The 17,022-nt window shown below is 36.6% G+C and overlaps 1 protein-coding gene and 1 long non-coding RNA gene across 3 annotated transcripts; one reads left to right on the top strand and one right to left on the bottom strand.

Moving 5' to 3' along the window:
- Positions 1–4,013: 4,013 nt before the first annotated feature.
- LOC133247211 (uncharacterized) lies at positions 4,014–6,357 on the bottom strand. Its single transcript, XR_009736317.1, has 2 exons — positions 5,919–6,357; positions 4,014–5,003 (listed from the first exon to the last, which is right to left on the bottom strand). It is a non-coding gene; the product is annotated as an uncharacterized LOC133247211 (long non-coding RNA).
- Positions 6,358–6,492: 135 nt separating this feature from the next.
- Positions 6,493–16,280, top strand: LUM (lumican). 2 transcript variants are annotated; one of them, XM_061415729.1, is made up of 4 exons: positions 6,493–6,589; positions 7,590–7,662; positions 11,529–12,422; positions 15,426–16,280. In XM_061415729.1, the coding sequence occupies exons 3-4, from the start codon at positions 11,549–11,551 to the stop codon at positions 15,578–15,580; spliced, it is 1,029 nt and encodes a 342-aa protein (XP_061271713.1). In that variant the 5' UTR covers positions 6,493–6,589; positions 7,590–7,662; positions 11,529–11,548; the 3' UTR covers positions 15,581–16,280. The 2 variants fall into 2 exon arrangements, with proteins under 2 accessions (XP_061271713.1, XP_061271711.1); XM_061415727.1 differs by lacking the exons at positions 6,493–6,589; positions 7,590–7,662 and adding an exon at positions 8,884–9,122.
- Positions 16,281–17,022: the final 742 nt, after the last annotated feature.

Here is a 17,022-nt window from a genome sequence, read left to right as displayed (position 1 = left end):
TCAATGCTTATATTCTCTTTCATTAAATCGTACCAATTTATCTTATAATACTAAGATAAGTTGTATTTTTAATTTGTTTTTCCATGTTGTTTAATGTCAATATTAGTATAAATATTAGTCATTTATGCCTTTTATATGTCAGTTTATAGAAATAAATCACTGTATGCTTACAGTGTTCTAAGTAATGTACTCACTCAGTTAATCATCAAAGTTCTCACCAACAATACTGTGTTCCTGTTATCTATCTTTGTTTATACCTACTATCATTTCTTTGTTATTCAATAAATAATTATTTTTAAATCCTCAAATTGTCTGTGACTATAAAAGTGAACAAAAAGAAAATAGTTATACTTTGTTGTAACTTTTTTTTTCAAAAATGCTTCTAAATTTTAAAATTTTATCTAAAATTATTAGAATTTTGAAATGTTTTATTCTATAATGAAACAAAAAATCAATATGTTCTTGTATTTCAGGACTTCATTGTCATTAACAAGGGAGATTAAGACTTTCTTTCTCAAACTCTAGCTGCACTGCACAAAATTAACATATCAAAGAACTCTTTTAAATCAAAAGAATAAGGAATCCACTCTAAAGACTTCTAAAAATTGTTAGTGAAAATGGGAATGAGCATCAGAAATATGATGAAAATCATATTATCTCTTGGCCTTATAGACATTAATAACTTATTTTGTCTTATCTTATGCTACATAATATTTTAGATAGTTTTATGATGTCAGTTGTGTTGTGAGATCATTTTAAGACCAATTGTTCAAAGTTGAAAGAAAAATGAACTAAGTATTTAACTTAGACGTGAGAGACTCTAAATGTCAAAAATTGTTTGTTATGTCTTTTCAAACCAGAAATAAAAAGCCACTGAGCATTTTACTGGGAAAAATACACTGCGTAGGCTGAAAAGTATGCACAAAAGCGAAGAGACCAACATGACATTGGTGCATGCTTGCTGGGTGAAATGTCGGTGAAGGAAATCACAGTAAATCACCCAGATAAAGATTTAACCAAAACATGAAGACTGAGTCATCACATCTGTATAATCGTACTTTTGCCTTAAAAATGGACAAATCTATAAATGACTCCGGCTGAACCAGCTACCTTTTTATGGAGAACTGTTCTGTTTAATTTTTTTTAACACCAAAACCATTTTGTATTGGGGTATAGCCAATTAACAGCGTTGTGGTAGTTTCAGGTGAACAGTGAGGGAATAGCCATACGTACACATGTACCCATTCTCCCCCAAACCCCTCTCCCTTCCAGACGGGCACATAACATGGAGCAGAGTTTATGGAGTACTATTTTTAATTAAAAAATGTGACTGATGGATGAACTATAGCTTATCAGATTAGAGTATTTCACAAATATATTCTCAAAAAGCAAAACATATCATTCATGTTAAGGAAAAAAAATAATTGAGAAAATTCAGACTGTCAAGCAAAGAAATTGAATTGTATTTATTTTTAATTTATATTTTATATTGGAGTGGAGTTGACTAAAAATGTGTTAGTTTCATGTGTACAGCAAAGTGATTCAATTATACATACACGTGTACCTATTCTTTTTCAAGATTTTTTCTCATTTAGGTTATTAGAGTATTGAGCAGAATTCCCTGTGCTATACAGTTGGTCTTTGTTGGTTATCTATTTTAAATACAGCAGTGTGTACATGTCAATCCCACACTCCCAATCTGTCTGGTCCCCCTCCTCCCCATTCCCTGGAACCATAAATTTGTTCTCTAAATCTGTGAGTCTATTTGTATTTGGTGAACAAGTTTGTATCATTTTTTTTAGATTTTTGAATACAAGTGATATTATATAATATTTGTCTTTCTCTGTCTGACTTACTTCACTTAGTGTGATAATCTCCAGGTCCATCTATGTTGCTGGAAATGGCATTATTTTATTTTTTTTAACATGCTCAGTCTCTCAGTCATGGCCAACTCTTTGCCATTCCAAAGACTGTAGCCCACCAGGCTCTCTATCCATGGAATTTTCCAGGGAAGAATACTGGAGTGAGTTGCCATTTCCTTCTCCAATTCTTTTTAATGGCTGAGTAATATTTCACTGTGAGTATATACGTACATGCTGCTGCTGCTAAGTCGCTTCAGTCGTGTCCGACTCTTTGAGACCCCACAGACGGCAGCCCACCAGGCTTCCCCGTCCCTGGGATTCTCCAGGGAAGAACACTGGAGTGGGTTGCCATTTCCTTCTCCAACGCATGAAAATGAAAAGTGAAAGTGAAGTCGCTCAGTCGTGTCCGACTCTTAGCGACCCCATGGACTGAAGCCTACCAGGCTCCTCCGTCCATGGGATTTTCCAGGCAAGAGTACTGGAGTGGGGTGCCATTGCCTTCTCCAATATGTGTGTGTATATATATATACACACACACATATCACGTCTTCCTTGTTTATTCCTATGTAAATGGACATTTAAGTTACTTCCATGTCTTGGTTACTGTAAACTGCATTGCAGTGAGCACTGGGGTGAATTGTCCTTTTGAACCATATTTTTCTCTGAATATATGTCCACGAATGGGATTGCTCTATTTTTAGTTTCTTAAGGAACCTCCATGGAGAAGACAATGGCACCCCACTCCAGTACTCTTGCCTGGAAAATCCCATGGACTGAGGAGCCTAGCAGGTTGCAGTCCATGGGGTCGCACAGAGTCGGACATGACTGAAGCGACTTAGCAGTAGCAGCAGCAAGGAACCTCCATACTGTTCTCCATAGTGGCTGTATCAATTTACATTCCAACCAACAGTGTAGGAGGGTTTCCTTTTCTCTATACTCTTTCTAGCATTTATTGTTTGTAGACTTTTTGATGATGGCCATTCTCTGGTGTTAAGTATTATCTCATTGTAGTTTTAATTTGCATTTCTCTAATGATTAGTGCAGACATGCAGATGACACCACCCTTATGGCAGAAAGTGAAGAGGAACTAAAAAGCCTTTTGATGAAAGTGAAAGAGGAGAGTGAAAAAGTTGGCTTAAAGCTCAATATTCAGAAAACAAAGATCATGGCATCCAGTCCCATCACTTCATGGGAAATAGATGGGGAAACAGTGGAAACAGTGTCAGACTTTATTTTGGGGGCTCCAAAATCACTGCAGATGGTGACTGCAGCCATGAAATTAAAAGACGCTTACTCCTTGGAAGGAAAGTTATGACCAACCTAGATAGCATATTCAAAAGCAGAGACATTACTTTGCCAACAAAGGTTCATCTAGTCAAGGCTATGGTTTTTCCTGTGGTCATGTATGGATGTGAGATTTGGACTGTGAAGAAGGCTGAGTGCCGAAGAATTGATGCTTTTAAACTGTGGTGTTGGAGAAGACTCTTGAGAGTCCCTTGGACTGCAAGGAGATCCACCCAGTCCATTCTGAAGGAGATCAGCCCTGGGATTTCTCTGGAAGGAAGGATGCTGAAGCTGAAACTCCAGTACTTTGGCTACCTCATGCGAAGAGTTGACTCATTGGAAAAGACTCTGGTGCTGGGAGAGATTGGGGGCAGGAGGAGAAGGGGACGACAGAGGATGAGATGGCTGGATGGCATCACCGACTTGATGGACATGAGTCTAAGTGAACTCCGGGAGTTGGTGATGGACAGGGAGGCCTGGCGTGCTGTGATTCATGGGGTCGCAAAGAATCGGACACTACTGAGCAACTGAACTGAACTGAACTAAACTGAAAGATGAATATTTGAAATTATTTTTAAAAAACTATTAAACTATTAATATACTTATTTTCTCAGGTTAATATCTGAGACAAAATTTTCTTCATATGCATTAAGCATAGCAACATATCACAACAGATTGAATAAAGAAGTAGCTATAAGAGTCCAGCTCTTGCCTACCAACCCATTTATTAAACATTTTGCAAAAATAAAATTCCTCTCCTTTCACTATGTATATTTTGGAAAATATGGGGTTTAATTAAAATATTATTTATGTTACATAATGATTTCACTATTATTATCTTAAGGAATAAAGAGAGGAGACTATAACTACCAAATATTATTTAATAAATAATGCTTAACAATGAGATTACAGAAATGTTACACTTGATTATATGCAAACTTCACGAATGATTGGTGAAAATACATTCTCATATACTGTTGATGGCAGTGATAATCAGACCAATAGCTAGACGATAGCTGTAAAGTGTTAAAATGTGCACACACTTCTCATCATAGATTTCCCTTTTGGAATTTTCCTAAAGCTAAATTGCACTAATGCACAAAATTTGATCCACATATTGTGTCATAATGATTAAACTGTCCAAACAAAAAACAGCAAACATTGAAAGCACTGAAACACTCACCATTGAGCAAAAACACAAGTAATATTTGATACACTCATACAGTAGTGTGTTCTGTAACTATATAAAACATGGTGCAGATATATATATATATATTAGTTAGATAAAATAAGTAATCTAGATGAAAAGTGTAAAGCACAAGGGATAAAAGGGAGAGAGAAAGAAATAGAGAAATGAAATTCTGTTGGGTATATAGAACATGTCTGAAATACCTGAAGTAATAAAAATCGAAAACAATGATTACATCTGGGGAGTGCAATTGGAAAGTCAGTTGGGTAAGAGGTTATTTTACATTTAACCTTATATTATATCCTGGTATGTTATTAAATGTTTCAGCATGTTATACCATTCATGTATATTATTTTTACAATGTGAACTATTTAATGCAAAAATACAATAATCCTTATTATTGATAATTCTAAAAATATTTTTCATGTAAGATGCAAGAGAAATGGAAGCAATTGTAGAGTGAGTTTAAAAATACACATCCATGTGTAAGGACTCTGAAGATGAAGACAGTTCCATGGCTCATGTGTGTGTTAGTTGCTCAGTCGTTTCCGACTCTTTGTGACCTCATGGACTGTAGTCCGTCAGGCTTCTCTGTCCACAGGATTCTCCAGGCAAGAATCCTGAAGCAGGTTGCCATTTCCTTCTCCAACCGTGGCTCATAAGAAATGCTAAAGTTAAGAACAGTAAAAAGATTGACCTGAAGGGAGAAAAAAACTGAAATCCATTCCTTTATTTTCTGATTTGAAAACATAAACTACCTACTAAAATGTCATTTTCATTTAAAATGAAATGATATAAGCAGAATAGACAGATTCAGTTCAGTTCAGTTCAGTCGCTCAGTAGTATCCTACTCTTTGCGATCCCATGAATCGCAGCACACCAGGCCTCCCTGTCCATCACCAATTCCCGGAGTTCACTCAGACTCACGTCCGTCTAGTCAGTGATGCCATCCAGCCATCTCATCCTCTGTCGTCCCCTTCTCCTCCTGCCTAGGTACAACCAATTTGGTGAAAGAAATTTCAATGCAGGAGACAGTGCTTTACAAATTATAAGAGAAAGCAAGTGTTCATTGCAATATTAAAAAATAACAACTATATTATGATACATTTATATAATAAAATTTAATGCAGTTAATTAAATTAAAATGACATTAGATAATAATATTTAATAATATACAAAAATACCCACAACTTACTGTCATGTGGAAAACATTGCAAAACTATAAGTGTAATGTTGAAATATTTTTGTGAAAATCAATGTCTGTTGGTTTGTGTGTGTACACACTCATACCTTAAGAAAAAACACCAAAATAATATAGTAATCTCTGGGCTAGAATATATATTTTTACTTTTTCCCTTAAAACTATTCTCTAACCTAAAATTCTTATTTTCCTCTGCATTTTCTAAATATGCTAAAACAAACAACTTTTATGAGAGATAAGAAGAGAGTTGAGTTTGAAATCTTAGTGTATAAAATGGTAAAAATAGAACTTTCTTCTCTATTAGCAGGGAATTGTCATTATATTTCTTCCTATTCTATGCTCTGAGATGACCTCATATCATTGATGCACAGTCATATCTTACTGCCTAGACAGAGCACTGGGAAACATAAGATGCCATTCATCCTGTGCTGTGCTTAGTCGCTCGGTCCTGTGCGATTCTTTGCGACTCCACGGACTGTAGTCCATCAGGTTCCTCTGTCTGTGGGATTCTTCAGGCAGGAATACTGGTGTGGGTAGCCATTCTCTTCTCCTGGAGATCTTTTCAACCCAGGGATCGAACCCAGGTCTCCCTCATTGCAGGCAGATTCTTTACCAACTGAGCTACCAAGGAAGTCGGGCCATCCATCCTGCACAAAGGGAAAACAATGTTGCAGTTCTTTGGGTGGAGTACTGGTAACATGTTAGTTTAGCTCATCACATGAGAAGAAAAAGATCCAGCTGCAGAACTTGGGGGACTGGTTTCATAGAACTCATCCTTTAAAGGATATCTGAGATTCATTCCAAATCTGTGGTTCTATGACTCTATGAATAGCGATGTGTTAGTCGCTCAGTAGTGTCTGACTCTTTGCAACCCCATGGAATGTAGCCTGCCAGGCTCCTCCATCCATGGAATTTTCCAGGCAAGAGTACTGGAGTGGGTCTCCATTTCCTTCTCCAGGGGATCTTCCCAGCCCAGGCATCTAACCTGGGTCTTCCGCATTGCAGGCAGACGCTTTACCATCTGGGCCACCAGGGGAGCCCATTCGGAACCAGGTGAGTGAAACAATAACGATGTTCTTCATCACCCTTGCTGGTCTCAAGTAACAGAAAGAGTCCAGCTGATAGGCTGACGTGGCGACTCAATGGTTTTAACATAGAGTCTGATGCAATCTCCCACATCCCTTACCACAAAGGACCTAATCTCCATTCACCGAGTTGGAAAGCTCCAACCTCACCCAGGAGGTCTAATGTGTGCATATGGGAGAGTGTGAGTATGTCAAGTACAAAGAAAGAAACTATTGCTTAGCTAAACTTGTGCCTTTTAAAAACTTTTGCCTGGCTAATATGTATGCATTTTCTCAACTGTTAATAATGTTGCCTAGAAAATATTTTAAACTGATTAAATACCTTTTCCTAGCTCTATCCTGTCCACCCTCTTTCCAGAGGGTGAAGGTGCTCATGATTTTGTTTTTCCACTTAATTGTTCGGTGACTTTCAGTGAATTATTTAGACTTTCTGAGTCTCCATTTTTACTTCTCTGAAAACTTGATAATAATATTTACATGGATTTTAAAGCATGAAATTTAAACTTTAGAAATATGTGAGCATTTTGAGAATAAAGCATGGAATAAATTAGATACACCACAAATATTAATTTCATTTCTTTCTAATAAGCCCAAGAAATATGCTTTAAAATGGGCAATAGTATCCAATTATTGGCCTCACAGAACTAATTTTATAGAAAAAGGTATATGGACAATATCAGCTTCACAATAAGCTAAGTTCAACTTAATGCACTTGAACTCTGTTACAGACAACACATTATTGCTCAAAAGAAAAATCCTTGGAATATATAGCTGGAATTTTTCAAACAAAATTGCAGGTTATAGAAGTTGACACACTTAAAATTAATGCTTAGAATTGTTTTAGCTATCTTCTTACAATGAGACATTTAATAGCATATGACTGATCAATTTACCCTTTTTTTTTCTTGAGTTCTTCTAAGTTTATTCATGTCCTCTATTGTAAAACTGTATTTGTTGTTGTTTTTTAGTGGCTCAGTCCTGTCTGACCCCATGGACAGACCCAAGCCCACCAAGAGCTCCCCAGTCCATGGAATTTCCGAGGCAAGAATACTGGAGTGGGTTGCCATTTCTTTCTCCAGGGGATCTTTCTGACCATGGGATCAACCTGCATTTCCTGCATTGCAGACAGATTCTTTACTGCTGAACTACTGGTGAAGACCAGTGTAAAATAGAGGTCTTTCTAAAATTTTCTTAAAACATTATGCTACGAATTACCTTACAATTGTATTAGTTACTTCGAAGAAGATTGTTTTGTTTTTAAACTGTTCTCTGACAAAAATGAGGCATTTACACTAATGTGATCATGGAGATTAAATTAATTTTCAAAAGTCTCATAGCTAAAAAGTCACATATTTATCTTAAAAGGGAAAATCTTACAACGTGGCAACTTAAAGTATCTGATTCTAAGAATTCCTATAAACATGAGAAAATGAAAAATTTGGATGGAAAAAATCATATAAAAAAGCTACAAAGCTGATAGACAAGGAATTGAGTAGATCCTCATTTTCTAGAAGCCTGCATCAGGAAATGATAAGGAAACATATGTCAACCCAGGCCTTTGGGAGAATGCAACTTAGCATAACTTTCAGTTTTGAAAAAAAAATATTGCTAGCATGCAATGACAGTGAAAAATGATTACTTTGTGATATTTTTAGTATACATTTATTTTTTTCATGTTCTTTTATGTTTTTTTGGCAATAAGCTATAGAATACTATTCCCAAGTAAGGTTTTGGATGAATTCCTAAATTAAATCCACAAAATAAGAAACAGGCAGAATATTACTGATTGGTTCCAGACCTGAAGAGCATAAAATGAGTCTGCTTAACATAAGCAAACTGGAAATGTTGATACTTATCACTTGTATCAAAGTATAAATGAAGCAGTTTAGTATTTTAGAAACTAATCTAAGTTTCTCTTTTGGCCAAAAATTAAGTTGGTCCAAGTAAGTATACATTTCAAGAGTAATGAGCAAAAAGGATTCAATTCTCCTGAGTCTGCTCATTTACATTTTCCTGAAATGGTTTATTCAGTTGATGATTTACGTGACCTTTAGCGGAACATGATAGCTGGGTGAGAGAACTGCATTTAATTGTTGTCACAGCTATAGAAGTAAAGGGCTTTGTAAGAGAAACATTCTCACTGTAGATGCCTCATTTGCAGCAGGACTCCATTTGGGGTTAAAAGCTAGGTTATTTGGGCTGGTTTAGCACGTATCTCTCTCTTACTCCATAGGGAGCGAGCTGGGCTGTCCTTGCTCACCAAGTCCACCTGCACCTCGTTAGAGAGTGTTTGCATGCCACACCACAAGATCCCCACAATGACATAACTCCATTCAGAGACTGGCGTGACTGGGCTGGGTTTCCCCCCCCCCCTCAGCTCTTGTATCACTAAGAATCTGGCAGCCAGTTCCGTCTGACAGAGTTTACAGCATATATTGGTGGGTTCTTGTCCATAGTGCATCTGCTTTAAGAATTAACGAAAGCAGGGTCAAGACAGCAAGGTAAGTGCTGTTTTAACTATAGCACTGGGGATGCTGACGGTTTGGGACAGTGTTTATTGTAATAAGAACAGAAAAAAATTCCAGAGCAACTTTGCCAATTGCTATTCAACAGCAAATCCAGTTTTGAGCATTTACTTTCACATCTTGCATAATATACTTTCCATGATTTATGAATTTGAGATACATTTTATACAGTCTATAATGCCTTATTTAGCAAAAGATGTTATAAAAAGTTTCAAGATTTCACTAGAAAGTAGAAACAGTATGGCATTTAAAATGTTTGCTATTTTATGCTAAGTAGTTCTATATGTTAGTTTTGTTAGAACTTAATTTGGAACAAAGAAAGCCATTTCAATCAATATTCAAAATATTTTGCAACTGGTATGTCATTATAATTTGTTATGATTTGCTGTAAACATTTTATGCTGTCATAAAACCTGAACAAAAGGATTACTTAATTCTATTTTGTTAATTTTAAAGATTTGGGTTGTGAATGTATGTCTTAAGAAACAGGAACATGTTTTAAAGAAATTCTGGGAAACATGATTTACTCTTTGGAAAAAACCCTTTTCTTCATAGCCACAGGTATTTGAAAAAACTAGGGGAAAGTAAAGTGTGTTTTTGCTTCATAATGGAGTCATTATATGGTTACAAACTCTCTTTGAATTCAGAGCCCTTGTTTTGACTCTGCCAAAAAATATGGAAGCATTTTTCATTGCTATTCAATACTCACATTATAGTTCCCATGTCTATTTTAGTGTATACTGAATTAAAATAAGGTGGATTTATTAATAAAGGAAGACAAACCTTTACAACATTAACATACTGTAATTTATAAAGAATCCTACAATTAGCACTATGTAATTGTTCTCATGGCCAAGTCCTGTCAACTAAATTTAATGACTCCATCACAATCTTAGGGAATAGTTTACTAAGAGTCTGGCTACATGTTACATTATGTCTGTTATGAGAGTGATCCTAACAATCTTTTTGAGTGTTTCATCTGCTAAAATTAAGTATTTTATAATTCCAAGTTAAAGCAAAGATGTTTAAAATTCCTGATAGCAGAAAATCCTGCTTGTCCTAAACTGCCTAGATCCAAAAGCTTGTACCTTGTTTCTCACAGGAAGAGATTTTATTTTATGGGATCCATTGGAATGTGGAGGCTGCTTCACAGTAACAGTTTCCCTCCCAGCGTGACCTATTGCTCAGCTATAACTCTTCATGCTACAAAAGCCCTACTCTTATATCCTATTTCCTTTTACCTACATTGCTGACCCTTTACTTCCCAAGCAATTGAAATGTGCTTCACTGATCCTTAGCAACAGGTACATGTGAAGATCACTGATACAAATTGTTTTCAATGTATATTCCCAAATTGATCCTTTCCTACATGGCTCTTAATGCTCACTGTTTAATGCAGACCTTCCTCAGTTCCCACTCTTTCCCATCTTCATTCAGTGTGAGTGCTAAAACCCAGATAAACAAACCCTACCTTCTCAAATTTTAACATGAAGAAGGTAGACAAATTGTGAGTGACTGAGAGAAAGAAAAGCTTTCAATCAAAACTTTGAAAAGAACATCATTCTCTACCAGTTAGATCTCTTTCTAGGTTTAAAGCTGTTTAGAGTTTGTGACATTTTCTTGATTAACGAATAATAATTTTACTAAAACTAATGTACTAAATACTAATTTTCAAACAGAGTTTTGTAATGTGCTTAAAGTATAGAATGTTAAACAAAAGTTGATATAATATGCACACACCCCCACTTAAGAAGTCTGTTTCCTTTCTTCAGAGTCAACAATAAAGATAGTTCTAAAAGAATTTTCCACCCTCGCCAGCACTCTACCACTACCACCACCATCACCGCCCCCCAACCACCCCCAGCAGACACACATTAGAACAATGTTCTTCCAGACAAAATCACAGATTGCCCATGTTCTCAGGAAGGATCTTTTTAATGAGGTATTTTAATGATGTTGAATGGTGGGGTAGAGGGTCCAGTTTACAACTGTCTTCTTGCTTTTGTTTCTTCTGGTTTTGAAGGTATTCTGAAGCTGCGTTTTCACATGGTGGTTAATGGGCACCTCCCAGAAACCTCTTGCAGGAATCCATGTAATTCAGGAAAGGACCTGGAGAGAGGTTGACTGGAACAATTAGGCCTAGCTCGCCCAGAAGGGGGCGCCAGTGTATGCAATCTGTCCTGAAATCGGTTCCCTTTCCCACACATTGTAAACTTACATCCTTACCCTAATCCTTAAAAGCAAATTAAACAGACGTCATTAGTGCAGTAAAAAAGCACTCTCAAATAATAAAATTTGCATTTGCGAATGCATTTTCTTTCTTCTTAGTATATTTTTCCTGAAAGAATACTATTTTATAATACATATTTTCACTTTATTTAGGATTCAAAGCATTCGCCAAAATGAATCTAGGTGTGTTTCCTCTCCTCTTGGCATTAATTGGCGGTGCCAGCAGCACCTATCCTGATTACTATGAGTATTACGATTTCCCCCAAGCACTGTATGGGAGGTCATCACCAAACTGTGCACCAGAATGTAACTGCCCTGAAAGCTATCCATCAGCCATGTACTGCGATGAGCTGAAACTGAAGAGTGTGCCCATGGTGCCTCCTGGAATCAAGTACCTTTACCTTCGGAATAACCAGATTGACCATATTGATGACAAGGCCTTTGAAAACGTAACTGATCTGCAGTGGCTCATTCTCGACCACAACCTTCTAGAAAATTCCAAGATAAAAGGAAAAGTGTTCTCTAAATTGAAGCAATTGAAGAAGCTGCACATAAATTACAACAATCTGACAGAATCTGTAGGCCCACTTCCCAAATCTCTGGTGGACCTGCAGCTCACTAACAACAAGATCTCTAAGCTTGGCTCCTTTGATGGACTGGTTAACCTGACCTTCATCCACCTTCAGCACAATCAGCTGAAAGAGGATGCTGTTTCAGCTGCTTTGAAAGGTCTGAAGTCACTCGAATACCTTGACTTGAGCTTCAATCAGATGACCAAACTACCTTCTGGTCTCCCAGTGTCTCTTCTAACTCTTTACTTAGACAACAACAAGATTAGCAACATCCCTGACGAGTATTTCAAGCGTTTCAGTGCATTGCAGTATCTGCGTTTGTCTCATAATGAACTGGCTGATAGTGGAGTTCCTGGAAATTCTTTTAATGTATCATCTTTGTTGGAGCTGGATCTCTCCTATAATAAGCTGAAAAGCATACCGACAGTCAATGAAAACCTTGAAAACTATTACCTGGAGGTCAATGAACTTGAAAGTAAGTAGAAAATTGTGCCTATGATTGATTGATACTTCCTCAAGGTTTTAAATGCCTAAGTTGTGTGACGCAAATATTAAATTGGCTCCAGTTTAAAAAAAAAAAAAACTAAAAATGCCAACAAAATATTTCTCTAGAATATAAATTCTAGCTTAGCTGTTTATCCAGTATCTGGCTTTTCTTTGGAGTGTCCAGATAAGAAATCATTAAGGTCATATAGAATTTAAACACTTGTTTCTTCAAATTTAATATTCTGGGCTAATTAATTCTGCTGTGTTAACTCTTGATTTTCATTTGTTATTATTTGCCTCCTTCATGACTTCAATTTGTATGTCTGCATTCATTTCTTGACAATACGTAGCTAAGGGGGAAACCGAGTCCAGAGGAAACATAGTCATCAGAGACTTTAACATCTCTCTCCTGCTTGTTCCTAGAGCAGCCTGCATACACTCATACTCTCCTCTGACATCTTTACTTGGGACTCAACATGTTACTCTACTTTCATGACCATCATCTATCTCTGTTTTCCCTGGTATGGCTGGTGTGTGTAGTCTTCACAGTGTTCTTAGGAGGACTGTGAGAAGGTTTAAGGAGGACTATAATAAGCATTTGGAATATAGTTTACTAGAATTACAGAGCCCCTTTTTCTTACAATGCTTCACCTCATTTGATTTTCCCATCATTTACCCTTCCTTTCTCTTACTTCTGTAGTTTATTTTTCATTTATCTGCTGGGTACGAGTTTGACCTGATCCACTTGGGCTGTTTATGCACTCTCCTGATCTCCTGTCACATTTTTCAATTTAAGATATAAAGATTTGGATTGTAAACTGACTATTCACCAATATTCACCTTATTTTTTAATGGAAGTTGGCAGAAGAAAAAACCTGTAATTCACAGATGAAGTTTTTAAAATGAAAACTCAGGTGGGAAACACTGATTCACACAGTAAATAATTCTTTGTGCAAAATAATCTATTGAAATTGAACATGTGTATATTATAAAACTTGGTCCCCTTGTCATACTGGCTAAGGATATTGACACTCCTATCAGAAAAAATTACACTGTGCCTTATTAATGTGCTACTTTATAATTCTGCAACAGTTTCATGTAACTCCTAGTAGAGTTGGGGTTTTCTCATGAAGGAAATCGTGACTGCCAGCTCTGCAGTGCCACGTCTTCTTTCTTGCATCTGGAAAGCTTGCCTGTCATGCAATACAGTCAAGCTATCAGAGCTAAACCCTTAGAGTTGTTTCCAGGGGAAAATTCACTATGTAGCAATATGTGGTCCCACATTATAAACTTTTGTGGTCAGGAAAAAGGATACTCAGACAGGCCAAAATGCTAATGGAATTTAAGATGGTTGAGGGCTGAAGAAACCCGTTAGATTTGGTGGGTGGAGGTTAGCAGGAGAAAGACTACCTCCTACTCTGAGACAAGATAGGAGAAAGATATAAATGCAGGGGCATTTGAAGGTGGAAAAATCAGTTTTCATTGTATGAGTTAAAAAGAAAGAGCCAGTGTAGGAGATGGGACAGATGGACCAAGAGAGAAATGCCAGCAGCCTCTCAGTGCCAAGCTGAGACTGAAATTCCAGTGCCCAGCACGTTTAGTCATTTGCAAGTGAGTAGTTACCTTTTCTCCCTCCTTATCTTTGACACTTAGGTATGCACATTTCAGGGATTCCTGTCATGTGACTTTGCCTGTGTGTCTTCAACTTAGTTTATCTTGCTGCATCATATTTACACATACCAGTTGCCCACATTGTAAGATAAAGAGAGTTCCTTAATGCTTTTCTTATATTAGGAAATGTACCGTCAAAAACGATTTCTGATTTCTCAAACTTGCAACTTTAAGCATTAGACTAGCCACAGATCCTCCTAGTATAAAGCAATTTAGAAAAGAGGAAAAAAAGAAAGAAAAGGACACCAATAATTATTCAGCACATAGTAATGTGCTAGCACTGTGTGAAGTGCTCTACATACCGTAGCTGATGAAATCTTCATGCCACACAGTGTGATAGATATGTTATACTTAAAATCTGATAAATGTTTCAGAAGGTAAATGGCAGAGATAGAAAACTAACATAGGCCTAGACCCATGTTTTCTGCACTGTTCCATACTTTCTCAGAGGCAGTACTGAAAGCAAAATCCCTGGAATTTGACAGATGAGTAATTTAAGACAACATCTTAGAGGGAAAGACTGCAGCATGTTTGGGGTTCAACTGAAGTCATTGTTAGCTAGAGTTGAAAAATGAAGGAAAAATAACAAGATGAAGGACCAGCATAAGGTTAATCTGAAATAGATTTGTGCCACCATAGGCAGTTTTAATGTACGTACACAGGTCACGCTATCTAGTAACCATCTTGGTGTCCATTAAAAACTAAATCAGATGTTCATTTGTGGCAGCTTTTTGACCCCAGAAGAAAAGGACGTGGACTGAGATGGTGGATATTCCATGATTTGGTTTTTGCTTTGGAGTTTTGAATCTTTGTCATGAGGTGTGGTTGTTGGAAAACTCTCTAGAGTTCATCTATTTAACCCTTTTTATTTTAAGATGCAAAAACTCAGAATCCTTACTCTGCTGAGACTGTTCATGTAACAGCACCCCATCTTAGATTTCCTTGGGCTCGACTTAATATTTCAAAAAGCGCTTAGATAACATGATAGGCTCACTGCATGCCTTTCTATAATCCAGTATTTCTAAATCAAGAACTTAAATAATACTAAAAAAGATGTTTCATTAAGAACTTAAGTTCTGTTCCTTCAAAGATTAATTGAATCTTCTGACTTAACCATAGTTTTTCTTTACTAAATATTATTGGGCTTTTGGAAGTCTGAAATATTCCTTTAATAGTTCTAAATTCAAAGATACATCAAATAAGTGGGAAGAAGTCCTATTGGATATTATGATAGACTTAAAGATTTTCTTTTTTTTTAAATGATGGTTTCAAGCTCATGTACTGAAAGAAATGATTGAAATGTTTCCCTCTAATTTTCCAGAGTTTGATGTGAAGAGCTTCTGTAAGATCCTGGGACCCCTATCCTACTCCAAGATCAAACATTTGCGTTTGGATGGCAATCACATCACTCAAACTAGTCTGCCACCTGATATGTACGAATGTCTACGTGTCGCGAATGAGATCACTGTTAATTAACGTCTACTGATTCCGATTACATTGAGGTGTAGCCTGGAACAGCAGTTTATGGTTCTGTTTATTTGTGTGTCAGTTTTTATATTTTTCATTTTTTGTTGCTGTTTATTACTTTCATAAATTTCTAATTCTAAGGGAAATGTTTTGTAAACATTTTACTACTTTTTTTAAAAGAGAAGATGAAAGGCAGGCCTATTTCATCAGAAGCACAGACACACACACACACACACACCTTGACAAGAAACTTAATGCCTTATTTGTAAATTTAGTGGTTTTTTCATCTCTACTGTCAAATGATGTGAAAAGCTTTTCACTGGTTTCATGAACGTCAGTCAAGTTTTATAATTTCTAAATCTTAACTTAATGTGCCAAAAAGCATGGATTACATGCATATGGATGTTTACAGTCCTGAAGCAAATTATCTCAATGCTCAAATGTTCACATTTCAATGTTCAAATTTGTTTAGCTGAAAAATAGATGGTATATTTTGAGACCAATGATTCTGCAAAATACTAGACAAAATTCATGAAACTACATATACTTACAGCAATATTTTTAGTGTTAAGAATATATATATACTTACCTAATGAAACTTTTCTTTTCTAGAATTATGTTTCACCCTAAGTCATATGTATGTTTCTTTTTGATTATTTGCATGTTATGTTTAACAAGCTAATAGCAAAATAAAACATAGCAAATGGCATCACTGTGTTTGATTTCTTGTGAAATTCATATCTCTCCAGTAAAAATAGATAAAATAATATATTAGAATTTTAAAAATCTCTAGCCTGAAATATGTTGCTTATGTTAAATAGAATTTTTCATTAACTAGATTATCTGCTTAGAGCATCCACTTGTAAAGACTGTTTAAATACATCTTACAATATGTACTTAAAAGTGTGCAAACTCCAGGTGTATCCTATAATCTAACTCAGTTCTGACACCATGTGCCTAAAGATGGGGTCAGATTGTCCAGGCTAAAGGTTCAGTCCTACAGGAATGCCTTCCCTCCACACTCATATGCCAGTTAAAAGCCCAAGTTGTTACATGTTCTTCTGAGCAACTGGCTATAAATCAGAGGTTCCCAAGCCCCTCTCCTAGACTTGAGGAATATGCTAGAGCGGCTCACAGAACAGGAAAGCTCTTTGCTCACTAGATTATTCATTTACTATAAAATGGTACAATTCAGGAACAGCTAGATAGAAGAGGTGCAAGGCAAGGTATGGGGACAGGGTGCTAAGCTTTCATGCCTTCTCCAAGCACAGGCTGCTCTCCCCAAATTTCCACAGGTTCACCAGTCAGAAAGCTGTCCTGATTTTTGTCCTTTTGGGTTTTTACGCAGGCTTCATTTCATAGTCATTGGGCATTGGCAGATGAACTCAGTCTCTAGCACCTCTGCCCTCCCAGGAGGTGAGGGGGAGGGACTGAAAGTTCAGACACTCTCA

The sequence above is a fragment of the Bos javanicus genome, chromosome 5 (assembly GCF_032452875.1).
Source record: "Bos javanicus breed banteng chromosome 5, ARS-OSU_banteng_1.0, whole genome shotgun sequence".
Lineage (NCBI taxonomy): Eukaryota > Metazoa > Chordata > Mammalia > Artiodactyla > Bovidae > Bos > Bos javanicus.
The sequence above is the reverse complement of the archived record's forward strand: the minus strand, read 5'-3'. Positions and strand labels throughout refer to the sequence as shown.

Excerpts from the sequence above, each read along its gene's own strand:
- LUM (XM_061415729.1), top strand. The coding sequence starts at position 11,549 with ATGAATCTAGGTGTGTTTCCTCTCCTCTTGGCATTAATTGGCGGTGCC. Across the intron at positions 12,423-15,425 it reads GGAGGTCAATGAACTTGAAA|AGTTTGATGTGAAGAGCTTC; the intron begins GTAAGTAGAAAA and ends CTAATTTTCCAG.